General features: G+C 41.0%; 1 protein-coding gene across 3 annotated transcripts in view; it reads left to right on the top strand.

Annotated features, from left to right (window-relative positions):
* POU2F1 (POU class 2 homeobox 1) overlaps nt 1-20,903 on the top strand; it is a 186,410-nt gene that overhangs the window by 144,908 nt on the left and 20,599 nt on the right. For all 3 annotated transcript variants that reach the window (XM_067546284.1, XM_067546285.1, XM_067546283.1), the window contains 3 exons: nt 5,637-5,731; nt 8,889-9,062; nt 17,901-18,042. In XM_067546284.1, the coding sequence (XP_067402385.1) occupies nt 5,637-5,731; nt 8,889-9,062; nt 17,901-18,042 (411 nt within the window). The remainder of the gene's footprint in view (nt 1-5,636; nt 5,732-8,888; nt 9,063-17,900; nt 18,043-20,903) is intronic.

Here is a 20,903-nt window from a genome sequence, read left to right as displayed (position 1 = left end):
GCCTTTCATCTTTATTTTACCAGTTGGAATTCATTGCAGATCAGTAAAAGTGAAAAGTCCATTACTGCATGCTGGCTGACTGATTTAATAATTGTAACTGGGATTCCTTCAGTCAAATTTTATACAGATGTCCACATCATAGAAACCGCCACCACTATTAGAACTAATTGGACAGCCTCTACAGAGGCTCAGAGGATAAATTAGGCCATGAAGACTGAACACCCTCTTACTTTCGATGGTCCTTCAGGTGCAGGGTGCAATGAAGCACATTGACTAGGTGTTATGAAGAAGTTTGTATTACTACTGCCAATGCTGTACCTCTTCTGTGCATAAGCAGAGGGCTTTGCTCTTCATGAATATCAACCCTGAACATTTCAGCACCACTGTATTTTATTTCTTAGAAGTTTTAATTAACAAATTAAACATTCTCCAGTTACATTTTCATTTTTTTTAAAAGTTGTGGTTGAAAATGAATCAGGCACAAGTAGAGTGAACTTTTTAAATTAGCAACCACTCATTTTTGGGACTAGAGGTCCCTAGTGGGTGAATAGATAAAGAAGATTTCATCACCCAATACAGTTTTAGAAAAATATTACTTTTCAAATTTGAGAAGTTAAATGTAATCCTCCATTTACATTTTTTAAAAGTGAATACATAGGGAAATAAGTTATGACATTGATGCAAGATAATATTGAGACTTCAGCTCTTGAAACTTTTTGTTACATGAAATGACATGACTTTGTGCTAAATTAAATATGTTATTTTACCACGAATCCTTTCACTTGAGAAGTGCATCGTATTTTCTTGGGTGTCCTGAGAGAAAATAAAATAAATCAAACATATGGGGAACTCTCCAAGTGTTTATGTGCGCCATGTGTTCATGTGTTCAGCCCTCATACTTGAAATGTTCTGGGTAGTTTCCTCTGGTCTGTTAATGTACAATGTCTCCTGTAGGTTCCATGATTTTCAGTACTAAAGGACCTAAGATTTTCATCTTATTTCCTGAAGGATTTCAGAGACTATGCAAATACTTAGCTACAGGGAAGTCTGTTTTTGAATGGCTGCACTATGTTCATAGATCCCCTTATTGCTGGAAGTGGCATTTTTAGTGCTTAACATTGGCTTTAATTGTTGATTTGGAACCAATATAAATTGCATCACTGTTGACTGCTCTTTGAATGCTTCCATCTTTTCCATAATAGTGGATTCCGAGATGTGTTCCGTTCCCTGTAAAATCTACCTTCTTCCAAATGATGGTCCCTATGTGTATTCCACATGTGGGGCACACATGCGCACCATGTGCCTGAGTCCAGAATTTTTTGCAAGCACTCTTCATTGTCTTGCCCGTGTACCATAGCTCTCCTTGTGCTCCAAACAGAAGACATAAAGGGATGTCTGGGCCAACACCTCTCCACCTCTTTCTGAACTCCCCATGGTCTGAGTTGTAATCTTTAGTATCCTCAGCTCTTTCTTTTTATTGCATCATTGCTATAAGATATTGCATATAGTTGTTGTAGGGTTAGTAGTTTTTATAATATAATCTACATCAGGGGTGGCCAGCTCGCGAGCTGCATGTGGCTCTTTGCTCATACAAATGCGGCTCTTTGCATGCAGCTCTTTGTGGCTCTTTGCTCTGCGCATTGTATGGGGTGCCAAAGTGAAATTGACAAGCTGCTGCCGAAATTGAGGGATCAGCACCAGTTTTTGGTGGAGGGTAAGAGAGGAGGAGAAAAGTGAAATTGACAAGCTGCTGCCGAAATTGACGGATCAGCGCAGATTTTCAGCAGAGGGTAAGGTAAATGTGGCTCTTTGCGGTATCTATAGTTTTTTTTTTGTTTGTTTGTTTGTTTTTTTGGCTCTTCGTCTCTGACTGGTTGGCCACCCTGGTCTACTTAGTGGTTTTTTCCCCATTTTCTTCTCCACCTGGGGATTCCCCTTGCCACTTAAGAAGTCTGGGATTATGCCCAGGGTTCCGGGTTCAAAAACTGTTTTCTGCCCTCGCTCATTTTCAGTGTGTGACAAACATCAGCATTGCCTCTACTGCCTGGTTTAGGCTCATATTTCTGCAAAGTGAAGCATCTGCTGCTCTTTTCCTCCCAGAGTTCATTAGGGTCAGGAACTGAGACTCAGAAAACACCTCATGGAGAAGGTGATGAAGCCCCAATCAGATACGGGCCAGCGATCCCATCCAGTGTGTCAGTCTTGCCAAGCTGGCAGTGCTCCTCTGAACACAAGTTCAAGAATGGTGGCTCAGACTGTTAAACCTAAGGAGAAGGCTTCACATGAGAGCAAAGGTCACTTTCATAGACCTAAGGACAAGCCATCTTCATCTAAAATTGCTCCAAAAAGAGGATCCCTCCCCGACCCCATCAGAGTCAGGAGACCGCGCATATTGGTGTCAAGGACTTAGACCTGAGGAAAATCTCAATAGGAGAACGTGGTGTGTGAAGGTATGAATCCAATGGTTCCGACATCTGCTCCAGTGCTTGGGATAAACAGCTCCTGGTACTTCCATTCATTTCTAAAGCCAGTGTGGTATGCTAGCAATACTGCCCTGGAGGGAACCAACTGCCACAGTGACATGAAAGCTCCAGTTCTGATAGCTCTGCCAGCGGACTCTCCTTGTACCCCAGGGTGGTCAGAGACCTGCATCCTCCCCAGAGGACAACTTTGCTCTTTTCTGTCTGCGTTTACTGCTCCTATTAAGACAGTCTCTATTCCTCAATACACCAGAGGAAGAGAATATCCCTATAAGGCAGTGTCGTTCTCCCATTCCAGCCTTGAGGTGCAACTATCAGTACTTTCGGTTCTGCCAGAGATAAGGGATCTGGCTTTCTCTTCGAATGAGTCTGAGGCCTCTATCGGAGTCTGCATCATTGGGCAGAGTTGAGACGAGACGAGCCCCGGAAGATCAGGGTTGCAACCTCCAATCAGATACAACTAGCCAAGAGACAGGTGGTACCGAATGCCATGGAGTCCTTCTCCACCATTTGATTGATTCTAGTGCAATATTGATGACCATGGGAGCCCTACCTGAGACACCCAGGATTTGTGCAGGAGTCCTGTTTGCCATTTCCCTGACACCCACAGCCAACCCTGTTGGAATATTTGGAAGGGGAAGGTGAACCAGATCCAAAAGATTGCCAGAAGCTGGGAATGGGCAATAGAATAGATCACTTGATGATTACCTTTCTGTTCATTCCCTCTGAAGCACCTGGCACTGGCCAATATTGGAAGACAGGATACTTGGCTAAATGGACCATTGGTCTGACCCAGTATGGCTGTTCTTATGTTCCTATAAACCTGTCAGCAGCATATTTATCAGAGATACAGAATTCTCTACCGGACACCTGAGCAGACATTTTTGTGCAAATCAGGAATGGGAGATCCCATTGATACCACAAGTTATGTTGAAGATCCACCAAGGCAGCGCTTAAGTCATCCTGACTGTGTCCGACTGGCTGAGGCAGTTCTGGTTTATGGATCTGTTGAAGCTTTCAGTTCATCCACCCACGTTGCTGAACCTTCTAACACAGCACAAAGACAGGTTCAAGCACCTTAGTCAAGGACTGCTGCAACTCAAGGCCTAGTATTTGGATGGGCATCAGAAATAGAATGCTCATGTTCTAAAAGGGTGCAATACAGACCAAAGCAGAAAAGTGTCTACTAGGAGCTGTTACTCAGCAAAACAGAAGCATTTCTCCTCTTGCACCCACCAGTGCAACTTGTCTCCAGAATCCACTAAGATCCCTCTCATCTTAGAGTATCTACTTACCGTTAAATCTTCGAGTCTCGCACTCAGTTCTCTGCATGTGCATATAGCAGCAATCATCACTTTCCATCCTCCGGTGGATAACTGTACAATATTCACTTATCCTGTCACAGCTAGATTTCTGAACAGGATTCTCAGTTCTTTACACCGTTGGTGAAATTCACATCTCAGTGGAATCTGTTTTATTTTATCAATCGCTCATTGCCACTCCCCCCTTTTGAGCCACAGCCACATGATCTCTGGCCCATCTGTCCATGAAGGTGACCTTTCTAATAGCTAGAAGAGTCAGTGAGGTGGGATCACTCATGGCAGCCCCATCATATACTACATTCTATAAAGAAAAGGTATTGTTACAACTCCACCCTAGATTCATTCCTACAGTAGTTTCCAAGTTTTATATGAGTCAAGTAATCCATTTATTAGTATTTTTCCCAAACCACATGCCTCGGATGGAGGCAGCTGGATACTCTACATGTGTGAAGGGCTTTGGCCTGTTATCTGCAAAGAATAAAGGACGGTAGAAAGACACACAAACTATTTGTTTCCAGAGCAATCAAGGGGTCAAGCTATATCAACGCAGAGACTTTCAAAATGGATTTTGATTTGTATTACCCTTTGTTACCAACAAGCTCATATCTCCCCTACCCCACTTGAGGAGGTGAGGGTTCATTCCACTAGAGGGCAAGCTACTTTGATTGCATAGCTGAGAGACTTACCCCTCCTAGAGATGTGTAGGACAGATATTTGAAGCTCTTTGCGTAGCTTCACAAGATGACACTCTGATCCAGTCGTCAGCTGTGGATATAGCTGTGGCGGCAGTAGTACTACAGTCAGCAATCACTTCTGTGTCCTCTCATCCACCCCCTGTTGACTACTGCTTGTTAATCTCTCATATGTGGAATACACATAGGGACCATAACTCAAAAAAGAAATGGAGGTTACTTACCTGTAACTGGAGGTTCTTAGAGATGTGTGGGCCCTATCTGTATTCCAATACCCACTCTTTGTCCCCTCTGCTGCAGATTATTTGAACAGTGGTAATGTTGGGAAACAGGAGAGGTGTTGGCCCGCACCACCTTTTATGCCCTTGGTTTGGAGCATGAGGAGAGGCTCATCCACAGACCAATGTTACGGCTTGCAAAATATTCTGAATGCAGGTTCACCGTGCACGTGCATATCCCACCTGTGAAATACAAATAGGGACCACACATCTTGAAGAACCTACAGTTACAGTTAAGTAACCTCAGTTTTTGTGGTGCAACTTAAAGAATGTTCAGTGCCTTATCTAACATTTGATATCTAATTACTTCTTCCTAAAGATTCAGTCTTTCTGTTTTATATCAGTAACGGAATGGGTATCTGTGTCTCCTGTGTGTTGTACTACTTTAGTCTGCTAAAGGCACTTCAATTCTTTTAAGGGAGGGAAAAGGGATGTTCCAACAGCTGAAATGTATTGTGCAAACTGTAACATTTAATCACCTTCATCAATGGCTTCAAATTATTTTTACTTGGCTGTTCAACCCATAACTGTCTACTAGCTGCTTAAGTACCAAACCAGAAAGGGGAAGTAAAGTCACACCTCCAAGGCAGTAAGCTGAAATGACAGTACTGTCATTAGCTTAAACAGTTCCTACATATAATATAAGCTCAGCCCCAGTCAGCACTTAGTGTCTCTGTATCACAGCCAAAGTAATGCTGAATTTCCCTATACTTTAGATGAATGCAGGGAAATTGTGGACTGAGAATTAAAGATTTTGAAGATGTTAGCCTCTCATCTTTTTTTCTTTTTTCTTTAAGTGCTTCATTTCAGCCAGGTTCTAAAGTTTCTGAAACCATTTGCCAAACCATCCCCATCTCTTTCCAGGTCTCCTGCAAGCGCAGAATCTCTTAACGCAACTACCTCAGCAAAGCCAAGCCAACCTCCTGCAGTCTCAGCCAAGCATCACCCTCACCTCTCAGGTCAGTTTTCCTCCTGCAGCTTTTTAGCAGTTCTTTGGGGGACTCAAGTTAATGTGCAAGACTGGCACCTATATGTTAGTTGCAAGAATAAAAGTTGAGCTGCTTAGTTATCTCTCTGTTCTAGATCAGTGGTTCTCAACCAGGAATAGATGTACTTTTGGGGTTATGCAGAGGTTTCCCAGGGGTAGATCAACTCATCTAGATAGTTGTCTAGTTTTACAGCAGGCAACATAAAAAATACTAGTGAAGTCAGTACAAACTAAAATTTCATACAGAAAATAACTTGTTTATACTGCTCTATATACTGTACACAGAAATGTAAGTATAATATTTATTTTCCAATTGTTTTTTACAGTTCTATGGTTAAAATGAGAAAGTAAGCAATGTTTCAGTAACAGTGTGCTGTGACACTTTTGTATGCTTATGTTGATTTTTTTAAGCAAGTAGTTTTTAGGAAAGGTGAAACTTGGAGTATGCAAGACAAGGGTATACAAGACAAATCAGACTCCTGAAAGGGGTACAATAGTCTGGAGAGATTGAGAACTACTGTTCTAGATGGCTACAATATAATAAGTGCCAGCTGCAGTGATAGTTAAGTTTGCATAATAGCTTTCCTTAAAACTTCCCTGTTTTCATTCACTCATAATTTCCCAAACCTTTTACTGTTTGGGCTGAAATTTTCCATGCTTGGTCTCTTCCTGAAGATAGAATTTTTTGGTAGATTGAACAAAAATGGTCAACTCAATTTTGAGTACAAGTAGAGTGGTAGAAAAGTACGCTTTTTCCATTGTAATAAACATTTTTGCAGCTTTGTTTTTAATAGATTTAAAACCTAAAGGGTTGTGGATAATGCATTTAAATTTGGCATGGAAATAGCCCTCATCGAGTAAAATGCCTTTAATTGTTCTAGTGAAAAATATTTTTGATTCGACTAAATTACAAGACTGCAGACTTCATGTTATATAGTTAGAGTAATTTTTTAATATGCTTTACACTGCTAAAAGAGGCTATGCTATTCAGGAGTGTGCAGTTAATTTAGCTGCTTAATTGGCAGGTGTGTGGGACTTAAGGCAATGTGCCCATAGGAGCATTTGCGTCAGTCCCTCCACTTCTTGAAAAGGTTCTCAGAGTTCCTAAAACATATAGGAGAAGGGCTGGGGGCTTTCTAAAGTGTGCAGGAGAGGGTTTCCCTTCTGGAAGTTTTCCAAATATCCTGGCACAAAGTGGTCTGTTTTCTAGCTAAAGAGTTCTAGATTGTTGCCAATCATTTGCAAGTCAGTAGAAGAGTAAAGCTTATTTTAGTTATTTTTTCATTATTTATTTCTTTTTTAAAAAAATAGAAAATTAACTTTTAAAAAAATTGTTTTAAGAGAATGTAAAAGCTCTATGATTAAGCTTTCAAAACTCAGGAAAAGTGATATTAAAGTGCCTGCAACTACAATAGTCTCTAATTATATGATCACATACTATTTCCAAAATAGAATATCACACAATATTTTTCTAGTAGTATTTTGTAGCACAGTTTTGTAGCAGTCTGTGAAAGTCCTATATATGAAAAGTACATAATAAGCTGTACTAGTAAAACTTAGTATGTTTTCTGTATGCAAATTAGAATAATGGAAATTAGTCATTCTAGTTCACAGCTTGGGAAGCTTCACGTGTCCCTAACAAGGGTTTGATCTTTTTTTAATATGTAACATAGAAAGTAGAGAGTTTTTATAAAAGGTTGACATCAATAAAGATACATTGCTATTGTACAGTATAGTTTAAGTAGGTTTAAAAAACATTACAGTGTATGATGTATGTATCTATAGTTCTTGAAAATATTTTATATTATTTGAGCAATAATATGTGATCATGGAATTAACGACCATTGGTTAAATCCTTAACCACCTTCTCTGCATTGCAGAATACTAGTAGCGCTAACCAAATAGAAAGCCAACTTAGTGAGCCAGTTGGAGTTTCAGCTTTGTAGGAAACATGGCTGTAGCACTGCAGTGCTGTGGAATGGCCATTTGGGGGCTATTAGCAACCAGTGCAAGTTAAAGCCGTCTTGAGGCTGCTCTGTGTTACACTGGTGGCTAGAGAGCCTCAGAATTGGACTGAGGGCATAAAACCATCCTTGCTCTCAAGCCCCTCAATTGCACTGAGTGGAATTTGGCCACAGCATAGGATTCAGTTCTGCATTGTAATAGTGCATACACTCAAGGAGGTGGAGTAAAGTGCTCAAAAGTCAGGAAATTCCAAAATTCAGGTTGTATTCAAAACCTTAACTGTGCTACCCCATATGGTCTCTTAATGTATTTTGATTGTGTGAAACCTCACCCGACTGAGGTTTCCATAGTGCATAGACATATCTCAGGCTCTTACTAAGGGCCTATATTCCTACTTTTATATTGGGAAATGTTGTCAGGAATGGCAAACTTTTTGCTAGTTTCCTAGGAAACTATCAGGTTATGCTGGAGAAATCAGAGACCTAAAAGGTTGTTTTATTTATTTTTAAGAGGTATTATTGCCATAAAATGTCACCATTATAACTACTCTTCTTGTTAGCAGTTTCAGCAGAGGTTCCAAGGAGACCGAAGTACTCTTTCCTGCCTGGAACTGGTCCCTCCAGGTCAAGGTTGAGTCACATTCACAATGGGCAGTGTTAGGGATACTTGTGTGCTGCTGCCCCTGCTTTCCTTGTTCCAAGGAAAAATAGAGGACTTGAATATGTAGAGCTATCAACTTGATACTTTGCACCTGCAATAAATTCAACTTTAAAATAATTAAAGGGAATGAATGCCAAACTCTCTGGAAGCATTTAAATATATTGAGGACTGTTGAGGACTGTTCTTGGAGCATCTTAAGTCGCAGGTGGAGGGCACTGGTAAACTGGTGCAGTGCATCTTTTATTTTTCCTTGTTTGGCTTTAAAAGAGTCCTTCTTGAAAGACTGTATACTAATACAGTACAATGGATTTTTGATGGCCTTTATTTGAGAAATGTCAAGAAATTTGAGAGCACTTCTGGATTTGTTGGAAATGGTAGATATATTGGTATCCAAACTTTCTCCTGTAGGAATCTAGAGTCATGAGTTAGGTTTATTTCCACTATTTTGTGTTCAGAATATTATTTTTCATTTTTTTTGTCTTCCTGTCTCCTCCCCTCAACAGCCAGCAACCCCAACACGCACAATAGCAGCAACCCCCATTCAGCCACTTCCACAGAGCCAGTCAACACCAAAGCGAATTGACACTCCCAGCTTGGAGGAGCCCAGTGACCTTGAGGAGCTTGAGCAGTTTGCCAAGACTTTCAAACAAAGACGGATCAAACTTGGATTCACTCAGGTAAAATTGAGTACCTTAGTGCCTCCTAGTATGGGGTTAAATCGGCTTTCAGATCTGGAGGGATGGGATAGTAGCACCCCCTCCTTGCAGTGCCTTCTTAAATAGAGTTAAGCTGTCATCTTTCCCTTCTGTATGAGGGTTCTAGAAAAGAACAGAAAAGGCCATACACATCTTTCCTGCTCTGTTGCTGATTTTAAAGGGTAGCCATTTTCCCAGCAGGTGCATGCATTTACCAGCTCAGGCTTTCATTGACTGTGCACTGTTTGGCCTATAGGGTTTAAAATGAATAGGTCAAAACACTTTAAAAGCTGCCCTCAGAAGTGCAACCTCTAAAGTCATATAGCACACTTAATAGTTAAGTGTTTAAAGATTGTGTCAAAACTGTGACGAAGCTGCTTTGTATGTTGAACATTTTTATCATTTGAGCACATCTTCGCATTAAATATCAGTGATTCTGTATTTGAAGTTTAAGGCTTGCAAGGGTCTGCAAATGAGAACTGAAATGGCATAGGCGAAAGCTTAAAAGATGATTCAGAAATAAGTTTTGAAAAGAAGTTGAATAAGAAAATAGTAAACTTGAAGAAAGCATTTGAGGTTTGATCACCACTTTGGGAATAGTGTCCACACTGAATACTCTGAGGACAAGATTATCAATCAGCTTTCCTCTACCAAGTTCATATGAAAACAACTAATGATAAGGAAGGAACTGTTTTAGTAGTTAGAGCAAGGGGACTAGATGCCCAGACTCCTGAGTTCCAAAAAAAACACCTTTTTAAAAAAAAAAAAAAAAACCCACTTCTGCTAATAAGTATTTAGCAGTGTTTAAGTGAAGACAGAGGAGCAAAATTAAGGGAAAGCAACTCCCAACCTATTGGGCTCACCAGAGCAGATGTTCACTTGTCTGCTGACCTAAAGCCTGATGGTGAAATCCATTTAGGTGGGTGGTATCGGAGCAGAAGTACCCATCAGGATGAGGCTGAAGAAAGTAATTTTGAATATATTGAATATGTTTGGATGAAAAGTGCTATTAGAATTGCAAAGTATGATCCATTATTCTGTTGCTGAGAGAAGCTGTGCTTGTATCTAGGAGTTCCTTTTTAGTAATACCAAAAATGTTTTTTTCCATCAAAATTAAAATCATCTATCCAGATCAAGAAGTCTGGTAGCACGTTGTTAAACATGAGCATGTTTTGCTAGAAGAAGGAGCAAATGAAAATCATAAGTGGATGTTTTACAGTATGAACTCAAAGCAGCCAATCCAATTTTTTGTGGATTCAGAATAAGTGAAACCACTGTCACTGAAAGCATGTGCCCAAGGTCAAATTTATTTTTCTGACAAAGTTCTAAATGCCTGAAAAATCGGGGTTCATAATAGAAGTTCCTGGCAGAATCATCATTATCACACAAGAAATAGTAAAATGAAGAGTGTTTTGTTGCCATGAGCATGCTTCACTCCCTCCCTCATGAGGGGAAGGAGACACTCAGATATTATGATGAGCATGGTATAAGAAACTATATTGAAAATAATAGCTTCTCTGTTGCTTGACTGAGGTTTTCTGGTTTGTGCCCATCACAGTCGTCAGTTAGCCTGCCTGGCTGTGTCACTGTGAAATGATTATGCAGCAGAAACCAGGATTTTTAAATTAAGGGTTAACTCTCCTTACTGACACTGTCCTGACTTTGTACTTTGGAGGAAAAAAAGAGACACAAGAACTAAGGTTTCTATAGCAGCCTTTGCTTTTGATCTTAGTGTCACAAGCCCAGTATAATACAAAGGCAGCTTTTTGTATTATATTTCCCTTCGTTTAAAATAAAAAAACCTCAGTTATAAATGACATAGTATTTACTTGATCAATCCATTGTTATTCTTTGAGTAAATAGGTACATAATTAGGTGTTTTTTAATTATAACAATTATCTAATTATGTAATTGTGTAGTAATTAAGGATCTTATTACTAAGGTTTCCTGTAGTCACATAATTAGACTGTATGCCAAAGGGTAACAGAAAAATTTATTGCTAATGACATAGTATGTTATTTTCAAACTCAGCGGATTTACTTTTGTTCTTTTAAAAAATAATTACAAGGATCTAGTTTGTATTGTACACTAATTGCCTATTACATTCCATTTTGGGGGTAATAAGCTGGTTTTGACTTGCAGAAGTTCTTTATCATTTTAAAGTAAGTATCCAAAGCAGATGAATTTTGGGGGTTTTTTTTATATAATTTAATTTTTTTTTTTAAATAGCTGCATGTTTGACACATTTAAACCCAAGCGAAGTATTCTATCTGAGATAGTTGATAATCCTGGAAATACAGACATGACCTGTATCCACACTGAGTAGTTAGAGAGATGTTCTGTACAGAGTGAACAAATAATTTGTCATATTATAATATCTTGTGATATAATGCAGACAAATTGGAAATATCTCTTCTCACCTTTCTTCTGGTACAAATGGTGCTATTGTAATGAAGTGGAACTGGTCGTAATATGCTCCATATTTGTTTTCATTGGTCAGTAAGAGGGTTCAGTCATTTTATGAAGTGGGTTAAACTTGTTTATTGCAAAGTACCTTTATCCTCTACTTCATTGGTGAGTGTCTCTTTGCTCATTCCCATAGAGAAGTGTTTCTCAGTTGGTGTTCCGCAGAACCCTGTTAGGGTTCCGTGAGAAAGTGACATGGCGCTGCTGAGAGCAGCTGTTCTCTGCGCTGCCGAAAAAGGGAAGATGTCCTGGATTTTTCGGCGGAGGGTATCAAGTATGAGTAAAGGGTTCAGCTGGAAATTTAATTGAGAAACGCTGCCATAGAGTAATCCCTTCATCTACCATTGAAATGATACTATCTTTGGGGGAAAAGGTTCACAAAGAAATGAATAACTAGGAGTGCTCCACCTCAGGATGTGTGCTCATGCATGCACTCGTGATTGGAGACTTTCATCATCTGTATCTATAGATCTGTGTCTGTGCCCTAGATATCCGTGTGCTCCAGTATGAAGGTATTTGGGGGAGCAGTCGCCACCACTGCAGTTCTTTCTCAGATACATGCAGCCTGAGACAAAGCGTTGCAGTGTCTGTTAGCTTGCCAAGCTGCTTGCTATCTCTCTTGCTTATTTTTTCTTATTCTTTTAGTAATTTATGTTGTTTGTTTAGTATAGTTTGTGCTTGGGGTGAGTGGGGTAGGAGGCCTTGGTGCAAATATTATCCTATCCAAACTCATTCACTATCCATTAATTATAAACCTATTAAGTTAAACTAATAAAACTCTTATTTTTACTATTCAACAATTCTTCATCTTAATATTTCAACATCATAAATCAGCATGTGTGTATCATGCATACCATCCTACCTTATTCATTAACCTTTTTTTTTTTTAATTTGAAGTTATGGGAAATACAATGACTTCTGTCAGTATTTCTTGTCTTCTTCAAACATGGGTTTTCAGGGGATTTTTCCTCAGAGTTCTAGCATCACGCTTAAAGCGTTGCCAGTAATTTTACCCATTGCAGTTTTGAAGGGCACCTTTTATTTTAGGGCCTTGATAATCAGTTTTCCCCAGCAAGCCTCCCTCCCTCCCAAGATGCACTCTGAGGAAGAAACCTCCTGCAGGACATACAGCTGGCAAACCTGACAATGACAATCCTGAGGTGCTGTCCCTTTCCTTTATGACCCATCTCAGTGGTCTTATTGGAACCCATGGCCCTCTTATGACAACCAACTCTACAAGGTTCCATCTCATAAGAGGATGCACCAAAAACCGCCACCACCGTGCTTGGACCTTGCTTCACAGAAACAACTTGTAGAAGAGCTAGTGCCAGCAAGGGAAGAAGAAACACCACCTTCCTACAAAGCCTCTGGCGAAGCTGTTGCGCCTACCCCCACCATCTTATACCAGTGATTTCAAGGCCTTTCAAGATCTCATTAAATAAATAACAAAGAACTTACAAATTCCGTTACAGGTGGTAACAGGAACTCTGATGTTCCTTGTTGAACATCCCCCGTATGTCTCTTCAGGGCAAAATCGACTTGCCAGTTGGCTTTTCTGGTCCAGCCCATGTCGTATGGCCAACTTCAGCCACAACGCCACCTACATGTAAATGGGCTGATACAAAAAATATTGTATTCCACCTAGAGGCTTGGGGTTTTTTTCCTCCTACCCTATGTCTAACTCCTTGGTGGTTGAGGCTGTCACAAATGAAATAGACAACATTGATCCCATTTGATTCCATCTGACAAAGAACTGAAATAGCTAGACCATTTGGCCTGCAAAAGCTAATCCTTTGCCTCTTAGGAGTTGAGAGTAGCCAATTACCAAGTCCTAACTGCAAAATTTGATTTTACAAACTATTCCAAGTTTTCATCTTTTATTGAACACTTGCCACAGGACCAGAGGGAACAATTTCAAGACCTCATAACAGGCCAGACAATCACCAAGCCTTCTCTCCAAGCCTCACTTGATGCCACCAATACAGCTGGATGTTCCATAGCTATAAAGGTACAGAAAGCAACCAGAAAGCTCCTATTTCAGTTCATTCCTGGGCCTCCGCTTCAGTGCAGAAAAGTTGGCACTCACCACTGAATTCATTGACTTCATTGGCCACTCTGGACTCGTCCACTGTCAGAGCATACTTGCACAAAGACAAGTTTGCTACAATGTCCAGTCTTTTTCCAACAATACGGCAGAGCCCGCAAACCACAGCAAGTGCTTGCCTACAACTTCTGAGCCATCTGGTGTCCTGTAAGTTTGTGATGCCCTTAAGCAAGACTACACCTTCAAGTGTCTTCAAGTGTGGCTGAGAACTGTCTACACCCCTCCCCCCCAAGCATAGTGTATCCAAGCAAGTGTCCGTGTCTTGGACGGTCCTTGGTTCTCTAATTGCTGGAAGGAGCCACAAAATGTATCCGTGGGAGTTCTGTTCTTGCAGCCTCCGCCCACAAGGATCGTCAGTATAGATGCCTTTCTGATAAACTGAGGTGGGCACTTTTTGAACTTCACAACTGAGGGCATATGGACCTCTTAGAAGCCAATCCTTTATATTAACATATTAGAGCTCAGAGCAGTTCACTATGCTTTCCAGATCTTCCTACTCCCCATCAGGGGCCACTCAGTACAAATAATGCTGAACAAAGCAGCAATGTATTATATCAGTCAACAAGGAGAAGCAAGATCCCAGTCATTATGTGCCAAATCCATAAGACTATGGAACTGGTGCATATCAGAGTATATGCAGATTTCAGTGGTTTATCTACCAGGATTGCAGAGCAGTGGTGGATTCCCTCTGCCACCATTTCCACATCAGCCATGAGTGGGAGCTAAATAATGAAGTATTCCAAAGGATAGGTCTTACCTAGGGTAATGTGGAGATAGATCTCTTCATGACATCATCCAATGCAAAGTGCAGATGATTCTGTTCAAAGGGAGGGCACAGCCGCAACTCAATGGGAGATGCCTTAGCCATCCTTTTGCCTCATGTATTGCTATACAGTTATCCTCCAATGAGTTTACTTCTCAAGATCCTAAACAAATTGAAACAGGAGAAATTAGTAGCTATCCTTATAGCACCATTGTAGTTCTGATAGGTGTAGTTCTCAGAGTTGGTTTGTGTGAATTAGCAACTGCCTCTTTCTGCCTTTGCGGATAGCCGATTTCCTCACTCAGGAGTCAGGATTCATCACGCACCTCAAGGCCTGACTACTAAATGGCTCTCTCATATAGAACAGGACTCCTCCCCAAAGGCACAAACAGTGCTGCTTAATAATAGAAAACCCACAAGAAAAACTTCTCTGCTGAAGTGGAAATGCTTCCAGTTTTGGTGCAGCCATGATCTATACTACTTCTACAGTCCTGCCAGACACACATTCTTGATTATATTCCAAACTTAAAAAACACACATTTATTGCAGCGCTTGATTAAGGTTCATCTGGCTGCTGAGACAGCCTCTTACCCACCCCCTTACTGAAGGGTTTTCAATCTTTATTCACTCAACCACTATGAGATTTATTAAAGTTCTGCTTTGATCTTTTTCCTCCTGACGAAGAACGCAGTCCATCATGGGACCTCAACTTAGTCCTCTGTGCTCTGAGGAAACCCCCTTTTGAGCCTATGGGGAACTGTTCCCTCCTTCATTTGTCCCTCAAGACTTCATTCCTCATAGCTGTCATCTCAGCCAGGAGGGTGAGGGAGCTAGAGGCTCTATCATGATTTAAGTGACTCTACCACCTAATTATTGCGTCCTGCCTAAAGTGTCTTCAGAGTTCCACATTAATCAGGAAATTCACCTACTGGTGTTTTAACCCAAGTGTCACTCTTCAAGAGCAGCGTATACACAACGTAAGAAGGGCTCTCTCCTTTTACCTCAACAAGACTAAGCCCTTTAGGCTAATCCTGATCACAGAACAAATGAAGGGGCATACTATTTCTACCCAAACACTGTCCAAATATGTTTCAGGATGTAGCTTAATTTGTTATAATGCTTCGGGGACTTGTCCCCCTTCTAGGTGCTTGCCAATTTCACCAAATGTCAGTCTAACTCTGTGGCACTACTGAAAAGCATACCTTTCTCCGACATCAGCAGAACAGCCATCTGGTCTCCAGTGCATATATTTTCCCAGCAATATGCAATTGTGCCTGTTTTCAGAGCTGATGTAGCTTTCAGTGATGCCATTCTATGGTCTGTACTCAATCTACCTTATCAGCACCCTCCTCCATAACTGAGGTGTTGCTCAGGAAAATCCTGAAGTGGAGCATCCATAGGGACACTATTTGAAGAAAAAGGAGAGGTTACTTACATTGTATGATACCTGGAATTCTTCAAGATGTGTACCCTTGTAGGTGCTTCGCTACTCACTCTCCTTCTCTTCTGTCTCGGAGTCTTCTCACTAGACTTTCTTGGTTGAGAAGGAACAGGAGTGGATCTGCCCCCCATATATCCTTGTACCGTAGCATAAGGATATCTAGGGCACAGATGCGGACCCACAAACACTGCTGATGAAAATCGCCAGTCAAGAGTGCACAGATGTGCACATTCTAAAATGGAGCACCCATAAGGAGACACATCTCAAAGAACTCCAGTTACTGTACAAGGTAAGTAACCACTCCTTATTTTAGTTAAACTAAAGGTCAAATATTGATAGGAAGAATATAAATACCAGAGTTGGAAGTTGTTCAGGGGACTGTCACAAGCCTCATAATAAATCTATCCACTCTAAGCACAGATCAGATCTACCTCCAAAGTGGCTGAAACAGCAAGGTTAACAGCATAAACGCTGCAAGAGCATCCACATTGCCTCTGTAGGAACCAGTTAATGAGCTTTGAATGCACAGAATTATGGGACATACGAGGTAGCATCTCACAATTCAGACGTTTCCTCTTCTGACCAGGTAGCTTGGTGAACCATCAATCATTTTAGTTCACTTTTCAAATCCACATTAGTATCTCCCTCCCTGCCCCCTTTACATGCATTGTGCAGTTTACCAGACTGTCATTTTAATTCCTGGACTGGAAGTAGCCACTCTTCATTCCCTTATTTTGTAGGTATCAGGCTGGGTTGTGAGGACTACCTTTGGAGGAGAATACAGCACTGTTTGCAATCCAACTAAACCACTTTAAACTACACTGTGTTAAACTCAACCAACCCCCTCAATCTGTTTTTCAGGATTTTTCAGCACTGTTGTAAAATGGGTTTTAAATTTTGTAGTGTGGATGCAAACTATATTAACTATTCCTATATCATCCTGTTTTCTTTATGGTGGTTTAAAGTTATGTACCATGGGCAAGACCCTTTCACTTGCAAAAAGAGCCAAAGGAATTTTAATGACCACAAACAGGAACAAAATTTTCCAATGAAACTTTAAAATGACAGCTCCTGCACAACACTGCCCTTGAACCACTTGCAATATGGATGACTCAATACTGACTAAAAGGATAGAGACACCTTCTTCTGAGGCATCAGGCCACACTGGGCTTTCTTTGGAGGTCTCCGGTCCAAGTACTGATGGGACTCTCTTATTTAGTTGAATTTGATAAGAGCCCACCCGGAGTGAAAAACACTTTGAGATCCTCATGTATAAATGCTAGTGCAAGCACAATGCTTGATGTAGAGTCAAAACCTGAGGTTGGAAAAGTAAGAACCCCAGATAAAGAATTGGTAATGATGGTTTGGCTGGCTGTAAATTTCCTGACTTCCCTTTGGACAAATGTGATGGTAGTGGAAACCCCCTAATTAACCATTATTGAGAATAGTTGAATTTTTCTTCTGCTTCTTAAATAGATCTGCTAGAGAGGCTCAGTTTGAACCCCAAAAGATTAAATCCAGCAGAAGTGGGAGGAGCACCTTGGTTTATGGACAATTATTATCCTCTCACCATCTCCAGAGTGTTACGCTGAATTGTTGCACTCCAGTAATTAGTATTTCCCAATTTCTATTTGAACTTCTCTTTTTTAGTGTTAAGTAGGTACAACTTCACTTCTGCTCCCAAGAATTATATTGTTTGCTCTAATTGCTTGAATTAATATTCAGTGGGATGTGGTGCTCAGTGATAATGTGGAGACCAAGTCAAAGGTATCTGAGATCTCCTGAAAAGAGTTGAGATTAAATGGAAAGAGTATGAGGCTTGGAAAGACTGAATATTTTTTTATCATCTGGTTTGTCATGAACCTGTTATCACTGAGCAAACTTCTATGAACCTGAAGCCTTATGTAGAAGTGGGGTCACCAAAAGGTGACACAAATGTTTGTCTCAGCTAGAGCTTTGTGTCCTCTGTGTCAGAGGAGGGACTTCTATAGCAAAGAGTCATATGTTAATGAATCCTTCTCTCTCTCTCTCTCTCTCTCTCTGCAGGGTGATGTTGGGCTCGCTATGGGCAAACTCTATGGAAATGACTTCAGCCAAACTACCATCTCTCGCTTTGAAGCCTTGAACCTCAGCTTTAAGAACATGTGCAAGTTAAAGCCACTTCTGGAAAAGTGGCTCAATGATGCAGGTGAAAGTCTGGGGACTTCGTCACAGTCCCACCACAAATCCAGTGGGATTCTGAAAATTTGCTTTCGTGTTCTGTTTGGTTTGGGCCTTAAGTTGCTTGTTACAAAACCCATGAAGCTTCCCTATCTCTTCTTGGGACAGGTAATTTACAAGGATAAAAGTAACAGTAGCATCAGTAACCACTCCAAGGTTCCACAGGACTCTGAAGCAACTCCTGTATGGCTTTTGGCTATGTGCTTGTACAGTCAGTGGAATCAATGTTAGTGTAAGAGAAGAGTGTACACCATATGCTTTTTTAGTGTGTGTTTGTGCATATAACTTCTAACTGTCCTAGATTCCTTTCCCAAGTGGGTAGTTACAAGAGGGTTGCTCACTTTGTAGCTAATGTAGGCCAAGCTCACTGAACACACTAGCAGCTCTCTGGATTTGACCAGTCCCCCCACATGCTCCTTATGTGCCAGCCTCCCACCCATGCCATGTACTCTGTGCCCCCCATTTCTCCTTCCCTTCATGCTAGGGGCTCTGTGTGCCTCTCCTCCTCCCCAACACCCCCACCCTCTGGAGTGTTCCTTTCCACCACATAACATTTCTCCTTTTCTTTCTCTCTGGGATATAACTCATTTAGGACGTTAACATTTTAAATTCTATTGAGACAATGGGCAGAGCTGAGATCGGGTTATTGTTATGCTTGAAGATGTTAATGGCTGCCGTCAGCTAGTTCTTTAATCTGTAGATAATAACCGACCTGGTTGAAGCTGTGGGTCTTCTAACCAGCTGCTGGGGCTCCATATGTCTTCCATTTTCTCCTCCTGGTTTTCCAGTTTTCACCAAAATCAATGGGAGTTCTACTCACTCATGCCTAGAACATTACATGAAATTTTGGAATAGATTGAATGTGGTGGTCAAAAGTTATTGCATTACAGACAAACAAAAATATCATCTAGTTTAATGTAGGGCCTCACTTTGTTTAGCCAACAAAGAAATATCAGCAAAAAGTTATTGTGGCATCCAACACCAAGGTTTCTCAGTGGGTGCTCCCAGCCCCTAGGGCAGTAGTTCCTAAACTGTGGGTTGTAACCCCAAATGGGGTCACACCATCAGCAGTTGGGGTTGCAGTGAACTTGAGTGTGTGGAGGATGCCATTTTGCTCCCCAGAGCATGACCTCGCATGTATGGTGTATTCAAGGTCACAATGTATAGAGGATACCATTTTGCTCTACAAAATGGCATCTTCCATACATTGTGACCTCGCATGCACCATACATAGAAGGTCATACTGTGCAGAGGATGCCACTTTGTTCTACAAAATGGCGTCCTCCATGTGACGTGGGCACACACCATAGGTGCAAAGTCACACTGCGTGGAGAGCAAAATGGCATCCTCCATGTTGTCTGGGGTCCCAGCAGGAAATATTTAATTAAAATGGGGTCATACTGGCAAAAAGTTTGGGAACCCCTGCATTAGCGTTTTATCCAGCTACAATTAAAGTCAATTGAAAGACTCCCACTGACTTCAGCAGTAGTTTAACTGGAACCTAATTAGAAGTACATAGAAGGGAGTAGCATCACAGCCAAGGCCCTGTGTATTCCATGATTGTGGAATTTGCTACAGAATTGTGCTCCAGGATTTCTGCTTTCATTTAAGAAAAAGTAAATCTGTGGCCCTCATGGTTGCAAAGATAACCTTGGAAATATGAACTGAATGCAAGTGATGTCCATCTGAGTCTGCAGAAAACCCAAAACAGTAGTCCTGAGTGGTGTGAGCTGCCATTTTCATCTCACTCAGGGCCTGTGGACTCCATGATTCTGCAATTGAATTCATTATTTATTATTCCAGCATTTTGTTTCCTACTTGCCAGGATTTAGATGCCTCTTGTTCTGCACACTTTCCTACAAGGGGAATTAACTGCATTACAGTGCATGCTTTCTTCCATGTTCTATAGAATCAGACAGAGGGTAGGGAGGTCAAGAAGTCAGAGCTCAAGTCTAGCTTTCAATCAGGGAAGGGGGGAGCCAGAAGTGAGTTCTGGCCATCTGGGCAGTCTAGAGAATATAGCATCAGCCAAGACCTTAGTAGATGAGAGGACAAATGACTGAAGTTGACTACAAGTTCCCTGCTTCCCAGACGCACATGGAGCAGAGAGATTCTTTGCTAGGCTGCTCAGACAACTGCTGAAGATCAAAAGAATCATTGCTGAAAATAATTGTTGATGAACTGTACATGAATGAATATTTTAACTGCACCATAGTAAAGTGCGTTTGAAGTGGAAGGGATGGGAATGAAGGATATTTCACGGAGATGCAATAAATTAACATTGATGTGGAATGTAGTATTCCCCAAGTAATATCCCTATGCAATAGCATCCCCTGTGCCTTCGACTGGATATTTCTCATAGCAGTGTACATGTGGCCCACATGTGCATTAGTCTTGTGCTCTGTCCCGTTGTTGTGTACTGTGCAGTCGAACCGCCCTCATTTTCTTCTCAACCATCTAGGCCTGAGGCTGGGCTCTAGCAGTTCTCTTCAGATTTCCTCAACCTTACCGTTAGTGTTCATGTTAGTATTAGTGTTACTTGTTCACAGTCAATAGTTTCCTTTATTCTAGCTTCTTTCCTTAAAAAAAAACCCAACAACTCATTTCTATATTCTAGAAGTTAGATATTTTATGTTTTAGATGGTTAGACATATTCTGTCTGTGGTAATGCCTGGTTCTCTGGGCTTTAAAAACTGTTCATCATTCCAGTAGGCGATCCCTGTTAGCAATGGACATTCACATTGTATCTGCTGCCTTGGGGAGTGGTACATCACTCAAAGTGTAACTCTTTTTTGCCTGGCTTTGAAATCAAGAGCCAGAAAAAAATGA

Source organism: Emydura macquarii, unplaced genomic scaffold, assembly GCF_026122565.2.
Source record: "Emydura macquarii macquarii isolate MOO-44397 ecotype Brisbane River unplaced genomic scaffold, CSIRO-AGI_Emac_v2 contig_1119, whole genome shotgun sequence".
Classification (NCBI taxonomy): domain Eukaryota; kingdom Metazoa; phylum Chordata; order Testudines; family Chelidae; genus Emydura; species Emydura macquarii.
The sequence above is the reverse complement of the archived record's forward strand: the minus strand, read 5'-3'. Positions and strand labels throughout refer to the sequence as shown.